The sequence below is a fragment of the Streptopelia decaocto genome, assembly GCF_964273445.1.
Source record: "Streptopelia decaocto genome assembly, chromosome: 1".
In the NCBI taxonomy this organism is placed as follows: Eukaryota; Metazoa; Chordata; class Aves; order Columbiformes; family Columbidae; genus Streptopelia; species Streptopelia decaocto.
In genome coordinates, this window is record NC_138663.1 from 564,426 (window position 1) to 592,221 (window position 27,796).

The 27,796-nt window shown below is 64.7% G+C and overlaps 1 protein-coding gene across 3 annotated transcripts in view; it reads left to right on the forward strand.

The window, feature by feature from the left end:
• SHANK3 (SH3 and multiple ankyrin repeat domains 3) overlaps positions 1-27,796 on the forward strand; it is a 393,528-nt gene that overhangs the window by 245,064 nt on the left and 120,668 nt on the right. For all 3 annotated transcript variants that reach the window (XM_082076373.1, XM_082076372.1, XM_082076371.1), the window contains exon 15: positions 22,224-22,299. In XM_082076373.1, coding sequence (XP_081932499.1) covers positions 22,224-22,299 — 76 coding nt within the window. The remainder of the gene's footprint in view (positions 1-22,223; positions 22,300-27,796) is intronic.

Sequence of the window (27,796 nt, forward strand, 5' to 3'; positions counted from 1 at the left end):
GCGGCGGGGCAGGTTCTGCTGCAGTGGGGCAGGTTCTGCTGCGCCGGGGCAGGTTCTCCTGCAGTGGGGCAGGTTCTCCTGCGGCGGGGCAGGTTCTGCTGCAGTGGGGCAGGTTCTCCTGCAGTGGGGCAGGTTCTCCTGCAGCAGGGCAGGTTCTCCTGCGGCGGGGCAGGTTCTGCTGCAGTGGGGCAGGTTCTGCTGCGCCGGGGCAGGTTCTCCTGCAGTGGGGCAGGTTCTCCTGCGGCGGGGCAGGTTCTGCTGCGGCGGGGCAGGTTCTGCTGCGGTGGGGCAGGTTCTCCTGCAGTGGGGCAGGTTCTGCTGCGGCGGGGCAGGTTCTGCTGCAGTGGGGCAGGTTCTCCTGCAGCGGGGCAGGTTCTCCTGCAGCGGGGCAGGTTCTGCTGCGGTGGGGCAGGTTCTGCTGCAGTGGGGCAGGTTCTGCTGCAGTGGGGCAGGTTCTGCTGCGGTGGGGCAGGTTCTGCTGCAGTGGGGCAGGTTCTCCTGCGGTGGGGCAGGTTCTGCTGCGGTGGGGCAGGTTCTCCTGCGGTGGGGCAGGTTCTGCTGCAGTGGGGCAGGTTCTGCTGCAGTGGGGCAGGTTCTGCTGCGGTGGGGCAGGTTCTGCTGCAGTGGGGCAGGTTCTGCTGCAGCGGGGCAGGTTCTCCTGCGGTGGGGTAGGTTCTCCTGCGGTGGGGCAGGTTCTGCTGCGGCAGGGCAGGTTCTCCTGCATTGGGGCAGGTTCTGCTGCGGCGGGGCAGGTTCTGCTGCGGCGGGGCAGGTTCTGCTGCGGCGGGGCAGGTTCTCCTGCGGTGGGGCAGGTTCTCCTGCGGCGGGGCAGGTTCTGCTGCGGCGGGGCAGGTTCTCCTGCGGCAGGGCAGGTTCTCCTGCATTGGGGTAGGTTCTGCTGCGGCGGGGCAGGTTCTCCTGCGGCGGGGCAGGTTCTGCTGCGGTGGGGCAGGTTCTCCTGCGGCGGGGCAGGTTCTGCTGCGGCGGGGCAGGTTCTGCTGCGGCGGGGCAGGTTCTTCTGCGGCGGGGCAGGTTCTCCTGCAGCAGGGCAGGTTCTGCTGCGGCGGGGCAGGTTCTGCTGCGGAGGGGCAGGTTCTCCTGCGGTGGGGCAGGTTCTCCTGCGGCGGGGCAGGTTCTCCTGTGGCAGGGCAGGTTCTCCTGCGGTGGGGCAGGTTCTGCTGCGGCGGGGCAGGTTCTCCTGCAGTGGGGCAGGTTCTGCTGCAGTGGGGCAGGTTCTGCTGCAGTGGGGCAGGTTCTGCTGCGGTGGGGCAGGTTCTGCTGCAGTGGGGCAGGTTCTCCTGCAGTGGGGCAGGTTCTCCTGCGGTGGGGCAGGTTCTGCTGCGGTGGGGCAGGTTCTCCTGCGGTGGGGCAGGTTCTGCTGCAGTGGGGCAGGTTCTGCTGCAGTGGGGCAGGTTCTGCTGCGGTGGGGCAGGTTCTGCTGCAGTGGGGCAGGTTCTGCTGCAGCGGGGCAGGTTCTCCTGCGGTGGGGTAGGTTCTCCTGCGGTGGGGCAGGTTCTGCTGCGGCAGGGCAGGTTCTCCTGCATTGGGGTAGGTTCTGCTGCGGCGGGGCAGGTTCTGCTGCGGCGGGGCAGGTTCTGCTGCGGCGGGGCAGGTTCTCCTGCGGCGGGGCAGGTTCTGCTGCGGCGGGGCAGGTTCTCCTGCGGTGGGGCAGGTTCTCCTGCGGCGGGGCAGGTTCTGCTGCGGCGGGGCAGGTTCTCCTGCGGCAGGGCAGGTTCTCCTGCATTGGGGTAGGTTCTGCTGCGGCGGGGCAGGTTCTCCTGCGGCGGGGCAGGTTCTGCTGCGGTGGGGCAGGTTCTCCTGCGGCGGGGCAGGTTCTGCTGCGGCGGGGCAGGTTCTGCTGCGGCGGGGCAGGTTCTCCTGCGGCGGGGCAGGTTCTCCTGCAGCAGGGCAGGTTCTGCTGCGGCGGGGCAGGTTCTGCTGCGGAGGGGCAGGTTCTCCTGCGGTGGGGCAGGTTCTCCTGCGGCGGGGCAGGTTCTCCTGTGGCAGGGCAGGTTCTCCTGCGGTGGGGCAGGTTCTCCTGTGGCGGGGCAGGTTCTCCTGCGAGGGCGCCTGGGCCGGCTCTGCCCTCGGCCGCGGCGGCTGCGGCGCTGGCTCTGCCGGGTCCTGCCCGCTCTGCTGCTCAGCTGCCTTTGGGAAAGAACTCCAGCTTTCTGCATTCCCTAAATGTATTTCTTCCGGCCCTCCCGACCGGGCTCATTTCACCCTGCGCCGTCATCTCCCCCCTGACCCTCCCTGGTGCTTCTCACACTCCCGTTGTGCAGCAGATCCGCCTGTCTGTCCCAGGGTGGGACAGACGGAGCTGCCGTACGGCGCTGCCCATCTCTTGGGAGGCAGCACCCACAAATGACCAGACGAGCTGGGGTGCGAGGCACAGCGAGCCGCACGCTCCGCACACACGTGCGAGCAGCCGCGGGCGGGGACGGGGACAGGGACGGGGCGCGAGGCGGAGCGGGAGCTCCGGGTGCTGCCAGGGACAGTCGGCGTCACCCCGCGGGGTTTGTCTCGCGGGCGGCTTGTTTGCAGAGAAGCTGCACCGTCTGCTCCAGGAAACACTGCGCTCTTGTCTGCTCCCCCGTAACAACCTGCTTGTGTGGAGGGGGGTGTGGGGAAGCTGGTTTAAACTGAGCGAGCTGCGTCACCACAGGTGAGCTGGAGAGCACGTGCAGACCAGCGGGGTCGTGGTTTCCAGCGGCTGCTTCCCCGGCACTCAGGACGTGCAGCTGTTCCCCAGCAGCACCGGTGGGGCAGGAGGTGGGTGTGCGGGTGCCCTGGAGGCTCCGGGGCAGCCAGCGGCACCGGCTGCGCTTGGGGCTGTGCAGAGCGTGTGCTGGAGGCTCCGGCGCAGCCAGAGGCACCAGCTGCGCTTGGGGCTGTGCAGAGCGTGTGCTGGGAGCCTGGGACCGACGCGAGCTGTGCTGCTCTGCCTGCGCAGTGACGGCGGCACCAGGATCCTCCTCCTCGGGTCGTCTCCGCGTTACCTCGCTCTGCTCCCGTGGAAGGACGTGGGGTCGGCCATGTCAGGGAGCCGTGGGTCTGCGCAGCAGAGACCTCTCCTTGCTGCTCCTTGTCTGCCCACTTATTTGTGGCAACATTTCCAGCTGTTTTGCTACATCATAGTGTCAAAATAACTCATACTTGAAACCATGTTAACTGAGCTCCTAGTGGGCTTAGTCTTTGACATTTCTTCTTTTTCTGAGGACAGACAGAGGATTTAACGGCGTGGCAGGGCTGTGCTCGGTTGGTGCCTGGGTGCCTGCGGGTAGCAGTGCAGCTGCTGCGCGTGTCACAGAATCACAGAATGGACTGGGTTGGAAAAGCCCTCAGAGATCATTGAGTCCAACCCTTGGTCCAACTCTAGTCCATTTATTAGATCATGGCACTAAGTGCCATGTCCAATCTCGGTTTAAAACCTCCAGGGCCGGTGAGTCCAGCACCTCCCTGGGCAGCCATTCCAATCCTGACCACTCTCTCTGCACAGAATTGCTTTCTCATCTCCAGCCTCAATTTCCCCTGGCAGAGTTGAAGCCCATGGCCCCTTGTCCTATTGCTGATGCCTGGGAGAAGAGCCCAATCCCCACCTGGCTAGAACTGCCCTTCAGGTAGTTCTAGAGAGTGCTGAGCTCAGCTCTGAGCCTCCTCTTCTCCAGACTAAACAAGCCCAGCTCCCTCAGCCTCTCCCCATAGGTGTCGCCGCTTCTTCCCCTGTGGAAGGGCTTTCTGAAGTAATGATTAGGAGCTCGAACCACATTTTGATCAAGAGATACGTTTTGTGCTTAAAAAACATTTTGAAATTGGATTTTGTTGAAATTGTTGGGTACTTCAAGTTACTTACAAGCCCAACAGTGACAGCATCTTGCTGGCTGGGCTGTCCCCTCGGTGTCTCTGCCGGTGGCCAGCGCGGACATTGGAGGCGCAGATGGTGTGACAAGGGGATGGATTTAACACAAGTGACCGGCAGCGCCTTGTCCGGGTCACCCGTTCCCAGGGTGTGCGAGGGCCAGGAGCGTTTGCAGCTGCTCACCAGGGGCACCCGGCACCCGGCACTGAGAGGAGCTGCTGGTGACGCTCTGAGTGTCCCTGCAGAGCCGTGCTGCCCCATCCCATGCTGTCCCATCCCATGCTGTCTCATCCCATGCTGCCCCATCCCATGCTGCTCCATCCTGTGCTGTCCCATCCCATCCCGTGCTGCCCCATCCCATGCTGTCCCATCCCGTGCTGTCCCATCCTATGCTGTCCCATCCCATGCTGTCCCATCCCATCCCATGCTGCCCCATCCCGTGCTGCCCCATCCCGTGCTGCCCCATCCCGTGCTGTCCCATCTTGTGCTGCCCCATCCCGTGCTGTCCCATCCCATGCTGTCCCATCCCGTGCTGCCCCATCCCGTGCTGTCCCATCCCGTGCTGTCCCATCCCATGCTGTCCCATCCCGTGCTGTCCCATCCCGCGCTGTCCCATCCCGTGCTGTCCCATCCTATGCTGCCCCATCCCATGCTGTCCCATCCCATCCCATGCTGTCCCATCCCATGCTGTCCCATCCCGTGCTGTCCCATCCCGTGCTGCCCCATCCCATGCTGTCCCATCCCGTGCTGTCCCATCCCGTGCTGTCCCATCTTGTGCTGCCCCATCCCGTGCTGTCTCATCCCATGCTGCCCCATCCCATCCTGTGCTGCTCCATCCCGTGCTGTCCCATCCCGTACTGTCCCATCCCGTGCTGTCCCATCCCGTGCTGTCCCATCTTGTGCTGCCCCATCCCGTGCTGTCCCATCCCAACCCGTGCTGTCCCATCCTATGCTGCCCCATCCCGTGCTGTCTCATCCCATGCTGCCCCATCCCATCCTGTGCTGCTCCATCCCGTGCTGTCCCATCCCGTACTGTCCCATCCCGTGCTGTCCCATCCCGTGCTGTCCCATCCCGTACTGTCCCATCCCGTGCTGCCCCATCCCATGCTGCCCCATCCCATCCCATGCTGTCCCATCCTGTGCTGTCCCATCCCGTGCTGCCCCATCCCGTGCTGCCCCATCCCGTGCTGTCCCATCCCGTGCTGCCCCATCCCATCCCGTGCTGCTCCATCCTGTGCTGTCCCATCCCGTGCTGTCCCATCCCATGCTGCCCCATCCCGTGCTGCCCCATCCTGTGCTGCCCCATCCTGTGCTGTCCCATCCCGTGCTGTCCCATCCTGTGCTGTCCCATCCCGTGCTGTCCCATCCTGTGCTGTCCCAACCCGTGCTGCCCCATCCCGTGCTGTCCCATCCCGTGCTGCTCCATCCCGTGCTGTCCCATCCTGTGCTGCCCCATCCCGTGCTGTCCCATCCCGTGCTGTCCCAACCCGTGCTGCCCCATCCCGTGCTGTCCCATCCCGTGCTGCCCCATCCCGTGCTGCCCCATCCCGTGCTGTCCCATCCCGTGCTGCCCCATCCCGTACTGTCCCATCCCGTACTGTCCCATCCGGTCCTGGGCAGAGCCTGCAGGCCCTTGGCTGGTTCTTTGGGTAGAGGGCACTGTTGTTCTTCACTCGGCTCTGGTGGAACCTGAGGTGATGCAAACATGTGGGTTGCGAAGGAGGAGGAGGATTGTGGAGGATTCTGGTACCTGATGAAACACAGCCCTGTTTCCTGCAGCACACTGCTGTTCTCCCTGCCGGGGGTCTGCACCGGCCTCTGGGGACGTCGGCTCGTTTTGTTATGGTACTCGCTTCATAACTCTGTGTGTCCTGCATGCGAAGGGATGAGTTGTCTGTTCCACCTTCTCTCGTTTTCTTGGTGTGTTCCGGAATCATGATCCTCTGCAGAGCTGTGTCCTAGAGCGGCACCGGGCTGGGCTGACGGGGACGCGGCCTCGGCACAGGGACACGGGCTGGAGCGCGGGGCGGCGGGACGGGGCCACAGGTGGGATGGGGCTGCCGGTGGGACAGGGCTGCCGGTGGGACGGAGCTGCTGGTGGGACAGGGCTGCCGGTGGGACGGGGCTGCTGGTGGGACGGGGCTGCCGGTGGGACGGGGGTGCTGGTGGGACGGGGCTGCCGGTGGGACAGGGCTGCCGGTGGGACGGAGCTGCCGGTGGGACGGAGCTGCCGGTGGGACGGGGCTGCTGGTGGGATGGAGCTGCCGGTGGGACAGGGCTGCCGGTGGGACGGGGCTGCTGGTGGGACGGGGCTGCCGGTGGGACGGAGCTGCCGGTGGGACGGAGCTGCCGGTGGGACGGGGCCACAGGTGGGATGGGGCTGCCGGTGGGACGGGGCTGCCGGTGGGACGGAGCTGCCGGTGGGACGGGGCTGCCGGTGGGACGGGGCTGCCGGTGGGACAGAGCTGCCGGTGGGACAGAGCTGCTGGTGGGACGGAGCCGCCGGTGGGACAGAGCTGCCGGTGGGACAGAGCTGCCGGTGGGACGGGGCTGCCGGTGGGACAGGGCTGCCGGTGGGACGGAGCTGCCGGTGGGACGGAGCTGCCGGTGGGACGGGGCCACAGGTGGGACGGGGCTGCCGGTGGGACGGAGCTGCCGGTGGGACGGGGCCACAGGTGGGACGGGGCTGCCGGTGGGACGGGGCTGCCGGTGTCCTGTGTCCGTTCTGGGGGTCAGGGCTCGGCTGGGGTTGGTCTGTGTGTAACACCCGTGCACCTTGTTGTAAGTCAGCAGTTCCTGCTTTTGCCAAACACCTGGCTGTGTGAAGGAGGATGGCACTGGGAGAGGAAGGATGGACAGGAGGAAATGGAAGAATTCCATGTGCTAGATTTGCCAGGGCTGGAGAGGAGAAGCCCTGGCTGAGCGGCGAGCACCGAGTCCAACCCTGCAGCTTTTCTGAGCAGGTTTTTGGGGTCCCTGTGTGGGGAAGTTGCTCCTGAGGGGGCGTCTGCCTTGGAGCGGTGGGTCGGGGCCAAGGCCAGGCGAGCGCAGCCTTGGGAGCTGCAGCGCGGGCCCAGCGCCCCTGCGGGGAGGACGGTCCCCCGGTGCCGTTCCAGCTCTTCAGGGCGGTGTTGCAGAAGGATTGACGAGGACGTGGATGTGCAGACGCTCCCCTGCAGCGGCGCAGGGAGCGGATCTCACCGCCGGCGCCGCGTGACGAGCGCCTGGTGACAGCTGGAGGTGGCTTCTGGGGGAGACAGAGCGCGCGGCGGGAGCAGCTGCCCGGCTGGGACTCTGCGTTTCACCTTCTGACGCGGAGCTCAGTCCCCTCCGTTAGTCTGGGCGCGTACCGGTCCTGGGACAGAGGTCAGGCCCAGCTCCGGTCCTGCTGGCGCGGGCCATGGGGAGCGACCCAGCGCCGCTGCGCCGGGCAGCCGGGACGCGGGGACGGCTCCGAGCGGGGAGCGGGCACCGGCGCTGCAGGGACACCGGGGGCTCTGCCCTGGGATGGCCCCGGGCGAGGGACGGGCCGGTGGCTGGGGACACCTTGGCTTTTATCAGAGCTTCGGCAGCCTCCGGTACTGTCCTTAGAGCCATTTACTGCCACACGAGGAGCGGTGGTGGGAGTAGATCCGGAGCCTGAAGTAGCTTCCTTCTTAACAGCCGAAGAGACGCGTCTGCTTGTCGCGGGGCCTCGTGGCTGGAGGGGGTGACTGTTCCCGTTTGACCGCTCCTGAGGGGACGGTTCCCGGCCAGCAGACGGGATGTGCTGCTCTGCAGGCGGGAGGCGCAGAGCCGCGCAGCCAGGGTGTCCCCGGACACGGGAACACGGGACACGCAGGGACCTGATCACAGCGGAGCTGTGGTCACGGGGCGCGGGTGGGCACAGGAGATCTCACCAAATCCACCCTCCGGGCTCGGATCCCGTCCCCGTCCCTCCGCACCGGCTGAACGGGCCTGTGGCCACGTCTGTGCCGGCCTTTGGAAAACCCTCCCGATCGCTCTTTCTCTTTCCTGACTTTCCTCCCAGCCCGGTCCCGTCCCCATTACGCTGCCGCTTGTTTCCAGCGTCCCCTCTGGCGGTGCCGCCTTCCGCCTCCATCCCTTTCGTTTCTTTGAACCTTTCTCCTGTCTCAATTAATCGGCGGCTCTGCTGGCGGCTTCCTCTGGCGGTCAGGAGTAAAGGTCGGTGTTACACTGATCCCAAGGTGCTGCTCCGGTTTTAAAGCCAATATCTATTACACTTGCTGATTTTTGCCCTTCTCAAAGTGGGAACTTCAAAGTTTTGACACTAGATTCTTTCCAGGTTTGCTCTTCCTGAACATTTCTGATAACAGGACACCTCATACTGTTCTGACTACTGGGCAGCAAACCCAGGCGTGTCTCGTGGTGGTTTAGCGGTCGGTTTGGGCCCCACGGCGTGGGCAGGAGCGATGTCCCCACGCAGCGTTTGGTGGCCGTGAGCGATGTCCCCACGCAGCGTTTGGTGGCCGTGAGCGATGTCCCTGCATGGCGTTTGGTGGCCGTGAGCGATGTCCCCACGCAGCGTTTGGTGGCCGTGAGCGATGTCCCCAGGTGGCATTTGGTGGCCGTGAGCGATGTCCCCGCGTGGCGCTGGTGGCCGTGAGCGATGTCCCCACGCAGCGTTTGGTGGCCGTGAGCGATGTCCCCGCGTGGCGTTTGGTGGCCGTGAGCGATGTCCCCACGTGGCGTTTGGTGGCTGTGAGCAATGTCCCCACGCAGCGTTTGGTGGCCATGAGTGATGTCCCCGCGTGGCGTTTGGTGGCTGTGAACGATGTCCCCGCGTGGCGTTTGGTGGCCGTGAGCAATGTCCCCACGCAGCGTTTGGTGGCCGTGAGCGATGTCCCCAGGTGGCGTTTGGTGGCTGTGAGCGATGTCCCCAGGTGGCGTTTGGTGGCCATGAGTGATGTCCCCACGCAGCGTTTGGTGGCCATGAGTGATGTCCCCACGCAGCGTTTGGTGGCCGTGAGCGATGTCCCCAGGTGGCGTTTGGTGGCCGTGAGCGATGTCCCCACGCAGCGTTTGGTGGCCATGAGTGATGTCCCCACGCAGCGTTTGGTGGCCGTGAGCGATGTCCCCAGGTGGCATTTGGTGGCCGTGAGCGATGTCCCCGGGTGGCGTTTGGTGGCCGTGAGCGATGTCCCCGCGTGGCGTTTGGTGGCCGTGAGCGATGTCCCCGCGTGGCGCTGGTGGCCGTGAGCGATGTCCCCACGCAGCGTTTGGTGGCCGTGAGCGATGTCCCCGCGTGGCGTTTGGTGGCTGTGAGCGATGTCCCCACGCAGCGTTTGGTGGCCGTGAGCGATGTCCCCGCGTGGCGTTTGGTGGCCGTGAGCGATGTCCCCACGCAGCGTTTGGTGGCCGTGAGCGATGTCCCCGCGTGGCGTTTGGTGGCCGTGAGCGATGTCCCCACGCAGCGTTTGGTGGCCGTGAGCGATGTCCCCGCGTGGCGCTGGTGGCCGTGAGCGATGTCCCCACGCAGCGTTTGGTGGCCGTGAGCGATGTCCCCGCGTGGCGTTTGGTGGCCGTGAACGATGTCCCCGCGTGGCGTTTGGTGGCTGTGAGCAATGTCCCCACGCAGCGTTTGGTGGCCGTGAGCGATGTCCCCAGGTGGCGTTTGGTGGCCGTGAGCGATGTCCCCACGCAGCGTTTGGTGGCCATGAGTGATGTCCCCGCGTGGCGTTTGGTGGCCGTGAGCGATGTCCCCACGCAGCGTTTGGTGGCCGTGAGCGATGTCCCCAGGTGGCGTTTGGTGGCCGTGAGCGATGTCCCCACGCAGCGTTTGGTGGCCATGAGTGATGTCCCCGCGTGGCGTTTGGTGGCCGTGAGCGATGTCCCCACGCAGCGTTTGGTGGCCGTGAGCGATGTCCCCGTGCGGTGTTTGGTGGCTGTGAGTGATGTCCCCACGCAGCGTTTGGTGGCCGTGAGCGATGTCCCCGTGCGGTGTTTGGTGGCCGTGAGCGATGTCCCCACGCAGCGTTTGGTGGCCGTGAGCGATGTCCCCGGGTGGCGTTTGGTGGCCGTGAGCGATGTCCCCTTGGGCTGGCAGGCTGGCGCGTCCCCGCGAGAGGCCCCGCGCAGCTGCTGCTCCCTGACTCCCCCGTTGCAGAACAGGCTTTCCTTTGATTTGCATTTTTTCAGTTACAGATAAGCTAAAAACTCTTAACAAGCATAATTCTGTTGCAAGTATAACTCATCAATTAAGGGCAAGAGGGACTAATGCAATTATCTCTTCTGTGCATTCGTGTAATGCAGGCCAAGGTTTCACCAAATGTATCACATCTTGTATGCAAATCGTTGTGTGAGACTAAGAAGGTCACAGCGAGGCTTCTCAAAGCATTCACTCGGAGCAGTTGTATTTGAACCTGACGGGATGGAGACCAGCCGTGGGCACAGCAGGAAAGGTTCCCGGTCCGCACAGAGTGCGGCAGTGCCACAAATCACCCAGCAGATCGTCCCTGGGCTTCTCTCTGTTTCCAGGCAGCAGATCCAGGTGCCGCAGGGACATAAATTAGTGCGCTGTCCTGGCAGCGCCGCCGGAGGGGACGGCCGCGCTGGGAGGGTTTCCAGCTTCCCTGCGCTGGCAATGAGGCGCCCGGCTGCGGCAGCGCCGGCCCGAGGGACCCGCGGCTGCCCTGGTGCACTGGCCGTGGTCACCGAGCTGGGGACGGTGCGGACGGGCTCCAGCGCCCGCGCTGCTCTCGGGCTCCTCTCGGGCACCGCGCGTCCTCCCCCCGCAGCGCGGGTCAGCGGTTCCCCCTCCACAGCAATTCCCATTCTCCCCGTTGCCAGCGCCGAGGCCGCCGCAGCCAGATTGGCTGCCTGGCATGGAGCCTGGAAGAGGCTTTAATTGTGGTGGCATCTGCTCATCAGCCTCCTCCGAGTCAGGCGCTCGGGAGCAGGGTGTGGGACGCGTGCGTGACATCCCCAATGGGCAGCAGCCGGGGGGCGGCAGCTCCGGGACCCAGACGCTGCTCCGGGACCCAGCAGCACCGCGGCTCCCGACTGAACCCGCGCGGCCACGGAGCGTCCCCTGCCCGCGGCCCTGCGCTGTCCCCGTAGCACTGCTGTCCCTGCACCGAGAGCAGCGCAGCTGGGACCAGGCTCCGCGTACTGCACCAAGAGCCCCGTCCGAGCAGGGTGTCTGCTCCAGGTGTCCATGTACCCGAGCAGGCACAAATACAGACCCTGACCTCCTCCGTTGCCGAGACCACCCCTCTGACTGGTGCCTCACTGCTTCTGGTTGGCATTTCAACTGAGAAGATGGAATCTATTTTAAACTCATTTATTGACTAGCACAGTCTGCCTGGAATCTCCCTCGTCAGCTCCTTATCAGCCCGACGGTTTTTGGTGACCTTGGTCTCTCAGGTGGTTTGATGTAGCTCTTGGGTGACAACCATAACATCCCTGCTGCCGCACCAGATGAGCAGAGAGATCAGTTTCCAAACCATGGCTTGTCACTCGTTGCAGCGCCGCAGCGCAGCCCCGGGCAGCAGCCGCAGCCGCCGGGAACACGTTGGCTGCAGGCGCAGCCCTTGGGTCTGGGGGCACTCGTGCCTGGCACCGGAGAACACAACAGCTGCTGCTGACGTGCTGCTGGTGCTGCAGGAGCGCTCAGTCGGACATGTGATGAAAGGGAAATCACTGCCAGTGATAAGGGGTGCATAAATCTGGCATTTAATAAGATTAAATTGAAGTAAATTAAATTCTAAGTAGTATTTAGGAATATCATTCCCACATTCTGTAGGGACTAGAAGGTGTATTTTCACATTCCGAAGGAGTTGTTTTCCCGTTGGCGGGCGGTGTTGGTGCCGGGGTGCGTGTGGGCGGCTCCTCAGCCGGCTCTGGCCCGGCAGACTGTCCGGTCGGTTTGAGTCAGAGCTGCGTCTCTCCAGAACCTTCTCTGTGGCACGTCCAGATGGCTCCTGGCCACCCACGGGATGTTAATATTCCTGTATTTGTATCTGATGTATTAGGCAGACTTACCTAGGAAGAATTGCCCTTTAGAAATTTCCCAGGAGCGCTTTACGGGCAGCATGCGGAGCAGCCAGCGCAGCCAGCGCAGCCAGTGTGTGGAGCAGCCAGCACAGCCAGTGCAGCCAGTGCAGCCAGCGAAGCCCGTGTGCGGAGCAGCGAGTGCAGCCTGTGTGCGGAGCAGCCAGCGCAGCCTGTGTGCGGAGCAGTGAGTGCAGCCCGTGTGCGGAGCAGTGAGTGCAGCCAGTGCAGCCCGTGTGCGGAGCAGCCAGTGCAGCCCGTGTGCGGAGCAGCCAGTGCAGCCAGTGCAGCCCGTGTGCAGAGCAGTGAGCGCAGCCCGTGTGCGGAGCAGCCAGTGCAGCCAGTGCAGCCCGTGTGCGGAGCAGTGAGTGCAGCCTGTGTGCGGAGCAGCCAGTGCAGCCAGTGCAGCCCGTGTGCAGAGCAGCCAGTGCAGCCAGCACAGCCCGTGTGCAGAGCAGCCAGTGCAGCCAGTGCAGCCCGTGTTCGGAGCAGCCAGCGCAGCCCGTGTGCGGAGCAGTGAGTGCAGCCTGTGTGCGGAGCAGCCAGTGCAGCCAGTGCAGCCCGTGTGCGGAGCAGTGAGTGCAGCCTGTGTGCGGAGCAGCCAGTGCAGCCAGTGCAGCCCGTGTGCGGAGCAGCCAGTGCAGCCCGTGTGCGGAGCAGCCAGTGCAGCCAGTGCAGCCCGTGTTCGGAGCAGCCAGCGCAGCCCGTGTGCGGAGCAGTGAGTGCAGCCAGCGCAGCCCGTGTGCGGAGCACTGAGTGCAGCCTGTGTGCGGAGCAGCCAGTGCAGCCAGTGCAGCCAGCGCAGCCCGTGTGCGGAGCACTGAGTGCAGCCTGTGTGCGGAGCAGGGAGCGCAGCCCGTGTGCGGAGCAGCCAGTGCAGCCTGTGTGCAGAGCAGTGAGTGCAGCCCGTGTGCGGAGCAGCCAGTGCAGCCCGTGTGCGGAGCAGTGAGTGCAGCCAGTGCAGCCCGTGTGCGGAGCAGTGAGCGCAGCCCGTGTTCGGAGCAGCCAGTGCAGCCAGTGCAGCCCGTGTGCGGAGCAGTGAGTGCAGCCCGTGTGCGGAGCAGCCAGTGCAGCCTGTGTGCGGAGCAGTGAGTGCAGCCCGTGTGCGGAGCAGTGAGTGCAGCCAGTGCAGCCCGTGTGCGGAGCAGTGAGCGCAGCCCGTGTTCGGAGCAGCCAGTGCAGCCAGTGCAGCCCGTGTGCGGAGCAGTGAGTGCAGCCCGTGTGCGGAGCAGCCAGTGCAGCCTGTGTGCGGAGCAGTGAGTGCAGCCAGTGCAGCCCGTGTGCGGAGCAGTGAGTGCAGCCTGTGTGCAGAGCAGTGAGCGCAGCCCGTGTGCGGAGCAGTGAGCGCAGCCCGTGTTCGGAGCAGCCAGTGCAGCCAGCGCAGCCCGTGTGCGGAGCAGCCAGTGCAGCCCGTGTGCGGAGCAGCCAGTGCAGCCCGTGTGCGGAGCAGTGAGCGCAGCCCGTGTGCGGAGCAGCCAGCGCAGCCCGTGTGCGGAGCAGTGAGCGCAGCCCGTGTGCGGAGCAGCCAGTGCAGCCCGTGTGCGGAGCAGTGAGTGCAGCCCGTGTGCGGAGCAGCCAGTGCAGCCCGTGTGCGGAGCAGTGAGTGCAGCCCGTGTGCGGAGCAGTGAGCGCAGCCCGTGTGCGGAGCAGCCAGTGCAGCCCGTGTGCGGAGCAGTGAGTGCAGCCCGTGTGCAGAGCAGCCAGTGCAGCCTGTGTGCAGAGCAGTGAGTGCAGCCAGTGCAGCCCGTGTGCGGAGCAGCCAGCGCAGCCCGTGTGCGGAGCAGCCAGTGCAGCCTGTGTGCAGAGCAGTGAGTGCAGCCCGTGTGCGGAGCAGTGAGTGCAGCCCGTGTGCGGAGCAGTGAGTGCAGCCAGTGCAGCCCGTGTGCGGAGCAGCCAGTGCAGCCAGTGCAGCCCGTGTGCGGAGCAGTGAGTGCAGCCCGTGTGCGGAGCAGCCAGCGCAGCCCGTGTGCGGAGCAGCCAGTGCAGCCCGTGTGCAGAGCAGTGAGTGCAGCCCGTGTGCGGAGCAGCCAGTGCAGCCCGTGTGCAGAGCAGTGAGCGCAGCCCGTGTGCGGAGCAGCCAGTGCAGCCAGTGCAGCCCGTATGCGGAGCAGTGAGTGCAGCCCGTGTGCGGAGCAGCCAGCGCAGCCCGTGTGCGGAGCAGTGAGTGCAGCCCGTGTGCAGAGCAGTGAGTGCAGCCCGTGTGCGGAGCAGTGAGTGCAGCCCGTGTGCGGAGCAGCCAGCGCAGCCAGCGCAGCCCGTGTGCAGAGCAGTGAGCGCAGCCCGTGTGCGGAGCAGCCAGCGCAGCCCGTGTGCGGAGCAGTGAGTGCAGCCCGTGTGCGGAGCAGTGAGCGCAGCCCGTGTGCGGAGCAGCCAGCGCAGCCCGTGTGCGGAGCAGCCAGCGCAGCCCGTGTGCGGAGCAGCCAGTGCAGCCCGTGTGCAGAGCAGTGAGTGCAGCCCGTGTGCGGAGCAGTGAGCGCAGCCCGTGTTCGGAGCAGCCAGTGCAGCCAGCGCAGCCCGTGTGCGGAGCAGCCAGTGCAGCCCGTGTGCGGAGCAGCCAGTGCAGCCCGTGTGCGGAGCAGTGAGCGCAGCCCGTGTGCGGAGCAGCCAGCGCAGCCCGTGTGCGGAGCAGTGAGCGCAGCCCGTGTGCGGAGCAGCCAGTGCAGCCCGTGTGCGGAGCAGTGAGTGCAGCCCGTGTGCGGAGCAGCCAGTGCAGCCCGTGTGCGGAGCAGTGAGTGCAGCCCGTGTGCGGAGCAGTGAGCGCAGCCCGTGTGCGGAGCAGCCAGTGCAGCCCGTGTGCGGAGCAGTGAGTGCAGCCCGTGTGCAGAGCAGCCAGTGCAGCCTGTGTGCAGAGCAGTGAGTGCAGCCAGTGCAGCCCGTGTGCGGAGCAGCCAGCGCAGCCCGTGTGCGGAGCAGCCAGTGCAGCCTGTGTGCAGAGCAGTGAGTGCAGCCCGTGTGCGGAGCAGTGAGTGCAGCCCGTGTGCGGAGCAGTGAGTGCAGCCAGTGCAGCCCGTGTGCGGAGCAGCCAGTGCAGCCAGTGCAGCCCGTGTGCGGAGCAGTGAGTGCAGCCCGTGTGCGGAGCAGCCAGCGCAGCCCGTGTGCGGAGCAGCCAGTGCAGCCCGTGTGCAGAGCAGTGAGTGCAGCCCGTGTGCGGAGCAGCCAGTGCAGCCCGTGTGCAGAGCAGTGAGCGCAGCCCGTGTGCGGAGCAGCCAGTGCAGCCAGTGCAGCCCGTATGCGGAGCAGTGAGTGCAGCCCGTGTGCGGAGCAGCCAGCGCAGCCCGTGTGCGGAGCAGTGAGTGCAGCCCGTGTGCAGAGCAGTGAGTGCAGCCCGTGTGCGGAGCAGTGAGTGCAGCCCGTGTGCGGAGCAGCCAGCGCAGCCAGCGCAGCCCGTGTGCAGAGCAGTGAGCGCAGCCCGTGTGCGGAGCAGCCAGCGCAGCCCGTGTGCGGAGCAGTGAGTGCAGCCCGTGTGCGGAGCAGTGAGCGCAGCCCGTGTGCGGAGCAGCCAGCGCAGCCCGTGTGCGGAGCAGCCAGCGCAGCCCGTGTGCGGAGCAGCCAGTGCAGCCCGTGTGCAGAGCAGTGAGTGCAGCCCGTGTGCGGAGCAGTGAGCGCAGCCCGTGTTCGGAGCAGCCAGTGCAGCCAGCGCAGCCCGTGTGCGGAGCAGCCAGTGCAGCCCGTGTGCGGAGCAGCCAGTGCAGCCCGTGTGCGGAGCAGTGAGCGCAGCCCGTGTGCGGAGCAGCCAGCGCAGCCCGTGTGCGGAGCAGTGAGCGCAGCCCGTGTGCGGAGCAGCCAGTGCAGCCCGTGTGCGGAGCAGTGAGTGCAGCCCGTGTGCGGAGCAGCCAGTGCAGCCCGTGTGCGGAGCAGTGAGTGCAGCCCGTGTGCGGAGCAGTGAGCGCAGCCCGTGTGCGGAGCAGCCAGTGCAGCCCGTGTGCGGAGCAGTGAGTGCAGCCCGTGTGCAGAGCAGCCAGTGCAGCCTGTGTGCAGAGCAGTGAGTGCAGCCAGTGCAGCCCGTGTGCGGAGCAGCCAGCGCAGCCCGTGTGCGGAGCAGCCAGTGCAGCCTGTGTGCAGAGCAGTGAGTGCAGCCCGTGTGCGGAGCAGTGAGTGCAGCCCGTGTGCGGAGCAGTGAGTGCAGCCAGTGCAGCCCGTGTGCGGAGCAGCCAGTGCAGCCAGTGCAGCCCGTGTGCGGAGCAGTGAGTGCAGCCCGTGTGCGGAGCAGCCAGCGCAGCCCGTGTGCGGAGCAGCCAGTGCAGCCCGTGTGCAGAGCAGTGAGTGCAGCCCGTGTGCGGAGCAGCCAGTGCAGCCCGTGTGCAGAGCAGTGAGCGCAGCCCGTGTGCGGAGCAGCCAGTGCAGCCAGTGCAGCCCGTATGCGGAGCAGTGAGTGCAGCCCGTGTGCGGAGCAGCCAGCGCAGCCCGTGTGCGGAGCAGTGAGTGCAGCCCGTGTGCAGAGCAGTGAGTGCAGCCCGTGTGCGGAGCAGCCAGCGCAGCCCGTGTGCGGAGCAGTGAGTGCAGCCCGTGTGCGGAGCAGTGAGCGCAGCCCGTGTGCGGAGCAGCCAGCGCAGCCCGTGTGCGGAGCAGCCAGCGCAGCCCGTGTGCGGAGCAGCCAGTGCAGCCCGTGTGCAGAGCAGTGAGTGCAGCCCGTGTGCGGAGCAGCCAGTGCAGCCAGTGCAGCCAGTGCAGCCAGTGCAGCCCGTGTGCGGAGCAGTGAGTGCAGCCCGTGTGCGGAGCAGTGAGTGCAGCCAATGCAGCCAGCGCAGCCAGTGCAGCCCGTGTGCGGAGCAGTGAGCACAGCCCGTGTGCGGAGCAGTGAGTGCAGCCCGTGTGCGGAGCAGCCAGCGCAGCCCGTGTGCGGAGCAGCCAGCGCAGCCCGTGTGCGGAGCAGCCAGTGCAGCCAGCGCAGCCCGTGTGCGGAGCAGTGAGTGCAGCCCGTGTGCGGAGCAGCCAGCGCAGCCCGTGTTCGGAGCAGCCAGCGCAGCCCGTGTGCGGAGCAGTGAGTGCAGCCCGTGTGCGGAGCAGTGAGTGCAGCCCGTGTGCGGAGCAGCCAGCGCAGCCAGCGCCCACGCACGGGCTCCCCCTGCCTTCCAGGCTGCGGTTTTCCCATGTTGCGTGTTCCCCTCCCCGGTTCCCTGCGTGTCCTGTCCCCCGTGCTGCCACCACCCCGGCACCGGGCTGTCCCGGTGTCCCCGGCTCCTTCACTAAACGCAGACCCGCTCTGCACAGCCATCCCCGGTGACGGCTCCATCCGTCAGCCGCGGCCCCGGTGCTGCCGTGACGGCTCCATTAAGCAGCGCTCGCAGCTGCTATATTTAGGAGTGGGGAAGGGAACGAGCCTTTGGGCTGCAGACAGCCATACATCCAGCTCTGTCACCACATCTGTTCTTTTCTCTGGAGCGAGGTCTCGGGGGTGTTTGCCGATGGGATCCGTGTGTCTGTGCGTGCGGGGGGCGGGCGGGGGCGATGATGAGGAGCAGGGTGGGTGGAGAAGGGGCTGGGGTTGGGGGGCAGCAGGGGGTCCCTGTCCCAGCGGGGTCTGCTGTGCTGGGGCAGCAGCTCAGGGGCTGAGGGCTCTGCGAGTGTCCCTTATGGAGCAGTGTCATCATGTGCCGGGAAAGGGAGAGGGTGTGTGTTCACACCACGGCCGCCGGGGCTGAGCCTGAGCCGTGCTGCTGCCTCCCGAGCGCCAGCCGCCCGTCCCGCAATCCCCTCCTTCCCTCCATCCCTCCCCATTTGTCCTACCCCCACGTCAGGTTGTACAGGGCTGTGGGTGCCAGCCCGTTCCCAGGCACAAGGAACCCGCTGTGCCCGGACGCTTCGGGTCTGGTTGAGGCCTCTGCCGCGTCTGCTCAGCGGCAGCTCCGCGGCAGCCGGAGCGGGAGGGTGTTCTGCTCCGCGTCGGAGGCAGCGGGGAGGGAGCAGGCGCGGGCGCCTCCCGTCACCCCTCCAGAACACGCGCTGCCTCGCTCTCCTCGTGGCCGGGGTGCTTGGGTTGTGCTGCCGGGGGTGCAGCCCCCTGCCCCCTGACTCTTAGGTGGTCCAGGTGAAAGGGTTATTGCCTTTAACTCTTCGTGGTGTGTTGCTGTGCTCATCAGTCGCTATCATCTCCATTTCTTGGCGTAGTGTGCCTTTCTGCTGCTGAGATTAACTCCTCGGTTCTTTGAGACAGCTTCTCCCAGGACAGCGGGGCCAGGGTGCGGTGGACGCCCCCCTCATCGGAGGAGTCCCGGGAAGCCATCGGCCCCCCCGGCACCGTCAGGCTCCAGAAAATCTCCCTCCTTAGGTAACCGGTGGTGGGGAGCACGCCATGCCGGCTCACCGGGGCTGCTCCTGCTCCAGACGGCCCCAGCTGAGCCGGCACCGCGGGGCCGGGCTGCACCGTACGGGCACTGGTGACACCGCGGGGCTGAGCTGCACCACACCGGGCACTGGTGGCACCGCGGGGCCGAGCTGCACCACACCGGGCACTGGTGGCACTGTGGGGTTGGGCTGCACCGCACCGGGCACTGGTGGCACCGCGGGGCCGAGCTGCACCACGCCGGGCACTGGTGGCACTGTGGGGCCGGGCTGCACCGCACCGGGCACTGGTGGCACTGCAGGGCCGGGCTGCACCGCACCGGGCACTGGTGGCACTGCAGGGCCGGGCTGCACCACGCCGGGCACTGGTGGCACTGCAGGGCCGGGCTGCACCACGCCGGGCACTGGTGGCACCGCGGGGCCGGGCTGCACCACGCCGGGCACTGGTGGCACCGCGGGGCCGGGCTGCACTGCACGGGCACTGGTGGCACTGTGGGGCCGGGCTGCACTGCACGGGCACTGGTGGCACTGTGGGGCCGGGCTGCACTGCACCGGGCACTGGTGGCACCATGGGGCTGGGCCGCACCTCAGCGGGCACTCGTGGCCATGGCCTTACTGCCCACCTGGGCTTTGCGGGCGCTCGTGTGCGGGGATCGGCGCCCCCGCGCTCGTCTCTGTGATGCTGCTCGTCCCCTGCGCTGGGCTCTCTCCGTTTTGATCGCCTGCCCCTCAGTACAAAAGCCCTTGAGCACACCCCTCCTGCACACGTGTATTTACGTATCAATCGTATACCCACACTACTCTGCTGATATTCTCTGCACTATAAAGCACGTGCAAAAATAGAAACTAAAAACTAGTGAGATGAAGGTGGCAGAAACACCATTTAGGAAACGTTTTGCAGTTTTAATGATGGTACAAAACCGCCTTCTCGCCGCGTCCCAGCGGACCGTCTCGCTCGCCCGTTTGCGGGCGCTGCCGCAGCCGGGGCCGCGTGGCGCGAGGCGTGTTCGGGGCACCCGGCGCGGAGAAAGCTGAAAACCCCAAACGTGCCAGAGGAGCAGAAACCCAAGAATCGGGCAGGGCGGAGCAAAGCTGCGTTTTCAGGAGCAGAAACGAGTCCTGTATGTGGCGATTTCATTGCTGAAGTTTGGTGAAGTGCATTGTTGTTTCAGCCTTGCCAGCAGTCAGCGTGTTCTGTGTGCGGAACGGGCGCGAGGAGGGAGGGGGCCTGGAGCGGGACACTGCGCGGGGGAGCGTCCCCTGGACCCGTGTGGGGAATGGCCCTGGGACCCCATGCAGAGCACTGTCCCTTGGACCCCATGCAGTGCACTGTCCCTTGGACCCCATGCAGAGCATTGTCCCTTGTGCCCATGTGGGGGAATGTCCCTTGGACCTGTGCTGAGGAATGTCCCTTGTACCCGTGTGGGGGAATGTCCCTTGTACCCATGCAGAGCACTGTCCCTTGTACCCTGTGCTGAGCAATGTCCCTTGTGCCTGTGCTGAGCAATGTCCCTTGGACCCGTGCTGAGGAATGTCCCTTGTACCCGTGCTGAGCAATGTCCCTTGTGCCTGTGCTGAGCAATGTCCCTTGTACCCGTGCTGAGGAATGTCCCTTGTGCCTGTGCGGGTCCTGTTGGGCACCGGGTGGCCGGGACAGCCAGTGCACTGCAGGCGTGCGGGGGGGACGGCGCATGGGGCGACACAGCTGCGGTGCCGCCTCGCGGCCAGTCGTGTGTCCCCCGGCTGGGCCGCGGCTGCCGCGGCAGCGTTTCCCGGTGGCGCAGCGATGGCTCCGTGTGGCGCGGGGCCAGGCTGGAAGGTCTGAGAGTCGCTCGTGTCGCTCACCCAAAGCGCGCTGCACCGATGGCGCCGGACACCAGCAAACAGCCCCTCTGCTTCGCAGCCCCGGCGACTGTTCCCGTTCTGAGCTCCAGCGCAGGTTACAACTGTTTGGTTTGTGCTGTTACTGCTTTGGGCGCAAACAGTTCGTGTCCCTGCTAAAGGAAAATGGTGAGTTTTATCAGTACTTTGCTGTTTATTTCCTCTCTTACTCACCCCTTGGTCTGTTCCTTCTACCCAACTGCCCTCGTTAATGTTGTAAAGACCCGCTGAGTGCAAAGCAGAGCAGCACCGCGCGGGGCCGCAGCCGGTGTTGCAGTGAGCAGCGCCAGGGGCTCCGCGGGGAAATGGTGGCAAACTGGAGTCTGCAGTCCTGTCACTGCACTGCAGGGGTCAGTGCTGTCACTGCACTGCAGGGGTCAGTGCTGTCACTGCACTGCAGGGGTCAGTCCTGTCACTGCACTGCAGCCCTGCAGGGGTCAGTCCTGTCACCGCACTGCAGTGGTCGGTCCTCTTACTGCACTGCAGGGGTCGGTCCTGTTACCGCACTGCAGGGGTCAGTGCTGTCACCGCACTGCAGGGGTTGGTCCTGTCACCGCACTGCAGCCCTGCAGGGGTCAGTCCTGTCACTGCACTGCAGGGGTCGGTCCTCTTACTGCACTGCAGGGGTCGGTCCTGTCACCACACTGCAGGGGTCAGTGCTGTCACCGCACTGCAGGGGTCGGTGCTGTCACCGCACTGCAGGGGTCGGTCCTGTCACCACACTGCAGGGGTCAGTGCTGTCACCACACTGCAGGGGTCGGTCCTGTCACCGCATTGCAGGGGTCAGTGCTGTCACCGCACTGCAGGGGTCGGTGCTGTCACCGCGCTGCAGCCTGGAGAGTAGCCGAAGTTCTTTCCTGTCCATGCCCTGTCTCCGTGGAGCCGTGGGCCGCAGACCGTGCTCGGGCGCCTGCAGCGGCACGTCTGCCCTGCCGCGGGTCGGGCGAGCCCTTCGGCACCCGCGGGCCCGGGCGGCTCTGTCAGCGTCGGTCACAGCTCGGGCGGGGGTCTCCGGGCTGTTCACGCTGCCGAGGCCCACGAGTGGACACGGGGGGTGTCACACGGAGGTTTGGCCAACAAGCGCGGCCTGAAGCGCCCACGGCCCCGAGTCAACGCTGCTGGCAGGGCTGGGACGAGAGGTGACACGAGTGTGTCTGGGATGAGAGGTGACACAAGTGTGTCTGGGGTGAAAGGTGACACAAGTGTGTCTGGGACAAGAGGTGATACAAGTGTGTCTGGGATGAGGGGTGACACAAGTGTGCCTGGGACAAAGAGGTGACATGAGTGTCTCTGGGACGAAAGGTGACACAAGTGTGTCAGGGACAAGAGGTGATACAAGTGTGTCTGGGATGAGGGGTGACACAGGTGTGCCTGGGACAAAGAGGTGACACGAGTGTCTCTGGGACGAGAGGTGACACAAGTGTGTCAGGGACAAGAGGTGACACAAGTGTGTCTGGGATGAGGGGTGACACAGGTGTGCCTGGGACAAAGAGGTGACACGAGTGTCTCTGGGGCGAGAGGTGACACAAGTGTCTCTGGGATGAGAGGTGACACGAGTGTGCCTGGGATAAGAGGTGACACAGGTGTGTCTGGGACAAGAGGTGACACAAGTGTGCCTGGGACAAGAGGTGACACAAGTGTCTCTGGGACAAGAAGTGACAGGAGTGTCTCTGGGCCAAGAGGTGACCCAAGTGTGCCTGGGCCAAGAGGTGACACGAGTGTCTCTGTGTTCCGGGTCCCCTCCACGTGGCTCTGTGCGCCCGCGGAGCTCGGTGGGCGCAGGTGTGAGGCAGGGCTGACCGGGGCTGTCCCCGCCTGCCCTGGGCCCGTCCTGCGCCGCAGCCGCGGGGCTGGCGTGGCGAGCGGAGCCGGGAGGAGCCGCGGAGCGGAGCGAGTTTGCCTTCCCGCGGTCACCATCCTGCGGCTCTGCCTCCGGTCCTGCTGGAACCCAGCGCCTTGACGTGCTTTGGTGGTTCTAGTGAAGATATTGATGTGCGCAGGTGGGACCGCACACGAGCGCGCGGGGCTGCTCACACCGGCACGTGTCTGCGCAGATTGTCACTTGTTCGTGGAGGAACGTTTGCATGAGGGCGGGACTCGCCCTGTTTGTGTGCGTGCAGGGGAGCAGAGACACGGAGCAGCGTCCCTTTAGCTCGCAGCTTTGTGATGTGTCTGCTTTCTCTTGTAGAAACCAGAGAAGACAGAACAAAGCGTCTCTTCCGACATTATACCGTGGGCTCGTACGACAACTTCACCTCTCACAGGTAAGCGCCAGCACCTTTGCTTCGGGATTACGAGAGATCCGTTTCCATGGCAGAAGTGTCTCCTTTGCCTGACGGAGCAGTGTACGTTGAGTTAATTGCATGGGAAGGAAACTTTTCTGGTTGATTTGGTCACTTCGGTTACAGTCTAAATGACACGTCCTAGGTAAGGCTTAGAACAGGACGCTGGAGCTGCCGGGAGCCTGGCTCGCGGCTCCGCTGGGAGCCAACGTTCCGGAGAGCTTTGGTGTGCTGGGGAACTGCAGAACAGGCCTTGGGTGCGGGTGCTGAGTTCCAGCTCTGCGCTGGGGAGGCAGGGACGAGGACGCTGTGGTGCAGGGTGGCACGGGGGCGCTGTGGTGTGGGGACACTGTGGTGCAGGGTGCCATGAGGACGCCGTGGTGCTGGATGGCATGGAGATGCTGTGGTGCAAGGACACTGTGGTGCAGGGTGGCACAGGGACACTGTGGTGCTGGGTGGCATGGGGGTGCTGTGGTGCAGAGTGACATGGGGACACTGTGGTGCAGGGACACTGTGGTGCAGGGTGGCACAGGGATGCTGTGGTGCAGGGTGGCATGGGGGTGCTGTGGTGCAGCGTGACATGGGGACACTGTGGTGCAGGGACACTGTGGTGTGGGTGTCATGGGGACACTGTGGTCCAGGGTGGCACAGGGACGCTGTGGTGCAGGGTGGCACAGGGACGCTGTGGTGCAGGGTGGCACAGGGACACTGCGGTGGAGAGTGGCATGGGGACGCTGTGGTGGAGGGTGGCACGGGGAAGCTGTGGTGCAGGATGGCACGGGGACGCTGTGGTGCAGGGTGGCACAGGGACAGCTGTCACCCCAACCCACTGGCAGCACTGAGCGTGCCAGATGACGGGGTGTCCCCGGGGCTGCTCTGGTAGGTGGCGATGGAGCCCCCGGTGGGGACCGGCCATTGGGCGGGTGATGGAGCTCGACAGGGACTGGTGGTGACAGCCAGGGTGACGTTGCTGGTTTTCGCGGGGCCTGGGGCGCGTGGCTGCTGGACGGGGGGGGCCGGGCCTGGGGACGCGTCTGCGTTGGGTCAGGAACACGCGCTGGGCAGCGGGGCCTGGGCAGGGGGGTCACCCTGAACACGCCGTTTGCCGTCGGGCGACAGTGCTCGTGGAAAGTGCTGGTCCCAGAGGAACCGCTGGCCATTGTCACCTGTGCCGGGACAGGAGCACATTGTGCTGCTGGCTCCCGCCAAGCGGAGCTCTCCCGAAGGCTGTGAGCGGGGCAGTGAGCGCGTTCTGCTGCCCGAGCTTCCTACCCCAAATCTGTCTCCGTGGGCCTGAGCGCTTTTCCTCTCCGTTTGATCTCCAGCAGTCCCACGCATGCTTCTCCGGGGCCGTTTATATCATGGAGCAAAGAGAAAACGCTGCTGTGACTCAGAGAACAGCAGAGAAGGCAGATGGGGGAACAGCCCGTTTGCAGCACGGCCGGACGCTCCAGGCAGCGCCAGAGGGGCTGTGCAGGGCCGGCTGCTGCCGCTGGGCCTTACAGGGCGGGAAATAAGTCAAAATTGGCAGATGAGTCAAAAGTAGGTTCCTTAAGCAAAGGGAGGGTGGGTGAATGGGGTTGCATCAAGCCGGGTTGGTAAACAGAGCGATAGTAACATGAATTTATTTTGGCACGTGCAAAATAACACACACGAGAAGAAACACTGTGAGGTGCTCTTCCCGTTAAAGACCTTTCAGTTCTTTATAATTGCTTAGGAATAGGATCTGACGTCGCATTAAGAAAACCCCCATGAAAGAGCAGGTCGGAAAGTACGAGTGAAGCGGTTGGAGGGCGGGTGCGTGGTGCCGCTGGTGCTGGTGGAAGCGCCGCCGAGCAGCGGCGCCGGCACACGAGCGGTGGCGGCCGAGGGAAACACCGGGAGCAGCCGCTCCCGTTCCGTGCGGCTGCTGCACCGGCGGCTGCTCGGGACGGGATCTGGGGCTTTGTGTGAGCCCAGCCCAAACCGGCGAAACATCTGGAACTATAACAAAGGAAACAAACCAACAAACCAACCAAAACCCCAGCACTCAAAACCCAGCAAACCGCCAAAACAAAAAGGAAAACGTAATGATTAGTATCTTTGTATAAATCTGTACTATACACACCTCTTGGAACCCGCGTGCAGTTCTGGTCTTTCAGATTTAAACAAAAACTAAGAGAAAACTAAGAGGTGCTCAAGTGCTGCAAGGTGTTCAGAGAGGGGTGGTGGGACAGATGGACACGCTCAGGCTGGGACGGTGCTGGAGGAGGAGAAGGGGACTAAGTCCATAAATGTGTGGTAGGAAAAAGCAAACCAGAGGCAGCTGATCCCGGCCGTCTGTTCCGTGTTGGAACCTGACGTACTGAACCATGGAGTCATTTTGGTTGGAAAAGACCTTTAAGATCATCAAGTCCAACCATAAAGCCGACACTGCCAGGTCCAGCACTGCCCCGTGTCCCTAAGCGCCACGTGGACACGTCCTGAAGCAGGACGGTGGCAGCGGGTGGCAGGAGGGGGTTTTCCATCCAACCTGCATTAACTTGGGTGGCTCCTGCTGAGTGGGGCTCTGAGAGCCAAACGCCGAGGGGTTCAGAAAGCGCCGCAACGGCCCCAAGGCTGAAAAACCATTCGCAGGCGTCTGCGTGCGCAGAGCCCGGCTGGGACTCCATAGCAGAGAGCTCAGGGCCGCCGGGCGCTGGTCGGGAGTGGGGTGTGAGGGTCCGTGTGGTGGGTCAGGATCTCCTTCCAAACAGGATCAACAGAGTGGGCTTTTCCCCCGGTTATTAAAACACTGAACATTCAGCGGATGGATTCCTGGAGAGCAGAACCGAAGGGCAAACGAAGGCGCTGGGAGATCACTGAGCAGATGGAGCCACGCGGTTTGCACCCTCCCTGACTTCACTGGAGGCCCAAACATGGGAGAGGATTAACATAATGACAGCGTTTGAGGAACGACTTAAAGTACTTGAGAAAATGACACAGAAAGGACTTTAGATTTCAGGAACAGCCTTTGGAATGGTTGCGGGTTTGAGTGGATCCCTGTGCGGTGGAGCAGGGAACAGCATCCACACAGCTGGACGGCAGGTTTGGGCAGGGCACGTCATTTACTCCCTTTGGACTCAATCAGGTGAAAGGAAAGCTACGAATGTATGGAGCGGTGTATCTGAGATTGTGAGAAGGGACCGGGCTGTGTGCTGAGCAGAAGGGTGTGCTGTTGGGGAGCCGCCGTTCCCGAGCCGCAGCATCAGCAGCACGGCCGGGGGCCGGGGGCTGTTCTGGGGCAGGTCCCCCCGTCTCCGATCCCCGGAACGTCGCTGCGGTTACAGGGGGACGAGGGCACGAGGCTGCACCGCGGGAGCTTCCCGGAGCCCGAGGGTGAGCGGGGAGCGGGCTCAGCAAGGCCGGGCTGGTTTGAAACAGGGAGAGAAGCCTGAGCTTGTGCCTTTCAGCAGGAGGCAGTCACAGGGGGAATGGACTTCTCTGATGGACTGTGTTCGGGGAGAGATTAAAGTGGTTGGAAATTAACTCTGTGAAATTAAGAGCCCACTTTCTACAGGGCACAGCTGGGAAGGAAAAGAATTGGGAGCAATAGACAATTTAGGATTTATTTTTTATTATTATTCAATCACGGGGATTAGTTGACCAGAGAGAGAGATTACGGCGGGAGCATCCCCAGCCATCTGGAGGGGCCTCCCGTGGGCAGGGCGGAGCGCCGTGGGGGAGCCTGCAGGCAGGGCCGTCTGTGCCCCGGGCACTGCGGCTGAGCCGAGGCGCCGGTGCGCAGCTCTGCAGGACGGCTGGGGCTGCGGCACGTCTGGCTCCCCGCGCAGCCGGCGGGCCGAGCAGCCCAGCTGGAGCAGGTTGCCGGTCCCATGGTGGAAGGTCCCCCAGCGCCGGGGCCGTGTCCCAGGCCGGCTCTCCAGGGTGAACAAGTTCTCTCTGTCTCTCGTTGGGATTTCTTGCCCGTTGCCTCTTGGCCCATCCCTGTGCCCCAGGGTCTCTGTCCTGCAGCCTCCATGGGGCGCTGGCAGGTGACAGTGTCCACCAGCCCCCTCCAGCCGGGAACCCGCTGCTCCCAACCGCCCCGGTGCCCCCAGCTGCTCAGGTGCGCTGGGTGAGCAAATCCCTAATGTGAGGCTGGTAAAACCACCTCTAGATCCTTGGGACGGCACCAGTAACTTGCTATTTCTTCTTTCCCCTGACACGAAGAGCGCGGTGCCCGTGGCTGCGCCGCGCGGATGCAGTTCCTGCTCTTCCTTCTCGTCTCGGGGTCCCTGCAGGGGTCACCCCTGGTGGCGCTGGGGCCATAGCTTGTACTCCCCATCGATCCCAGCTCCTCAGCTGCTGTCCCGGTGTAACCCCAGCCCGCAGTGGGTACCCTCCTCACCTGCTGTCCCGGTGTAACCCCAGCCCGCAGTGGGTACCCTCCTCACCTGCTGTCCCGGTGTAACCCCAGCCCGCAGTGGGTACCCTCCTCACCTGCTGTCCCGGTGTAACCCCAGCCCGCAGTGGGTACCACAGCCGCCCGCTCACCCCACCCAGCAGGATGGGGGCAGAGCACGGCAAGGGTAAAAGTGAGAAAGCCCATGGGCAGAGATAAGAACAGTTTAAAATTGAAGTAAAGTAATAATAATTTGTAATTAAAAGGAAAATAACAGGGAGAAGTAAAGCCCAAGAAAGACAAGTGATGCAAGTGGAGTCTCCTTCTGTGAGCCATTCCAAGCCCTGGGATCCTGTGTGATCTGCTCTGGGACCCTGCGGGAGCCGGTGGGGCTGGGCCCTGCAGAGCTCCCGCAGCACTGACAGCCGGGGGGCTGTGCAGTGACAACTGTTGCTCCCCACAGCCAGCCCATGCCCAGCGCACCCTGAGCAGCGGCTCCCTGGCCAGCTGGGCCCCTGCTGTATATACCGAGCGTGACATCAATGGGGTGGGTGTCCCTGGGTCAGCTGTCCCAGCGTGTCCCCTCCCAGCTCCTGTGTCCCCAGCACTGGCTGTGGGGAGCAGAACAGCCCTTGGTGCTGGGCGAGTGCTGCTCAGCGATGGCTGCACCATCGCGGTGCCATCAGGAGGGTTTCAGCACCCATCCAAAACACAGCCCCGGAGAAAATTAACTGAATCCCAGCCAAACCCAGTGCACTGCACCCCACACCAGGACCCCCATTTCCCTGCACCCGGTGTCCTGGGGCCAGACGGAGCCAGGGGGGACACGAGCAAAGAGCTGGTTCCCCTTGTTCCAGAGCAAACCGAGCGGAAGGAGCCGCTCTGGATCTCCTCGAGCGGTTCCTGGCTGCGTGAGCTCTGAGACAGGTTCCTCCAGCCTTGTCCGTTCAGCCCCGGCTGTTGGTTTGGGACACTGGGGTGTGTGGGGAGGCTGGACCAGCCCCGTTCTGCCCTGCCCGCTGTGGTCTGGAGCCGGGAGCCGCATCGGCTCATCCTGTCGTTCTGTCGGGTGGTGACTCATTAGCACGGCCGGGGAGGAGCCGCGTTACAGGCGAG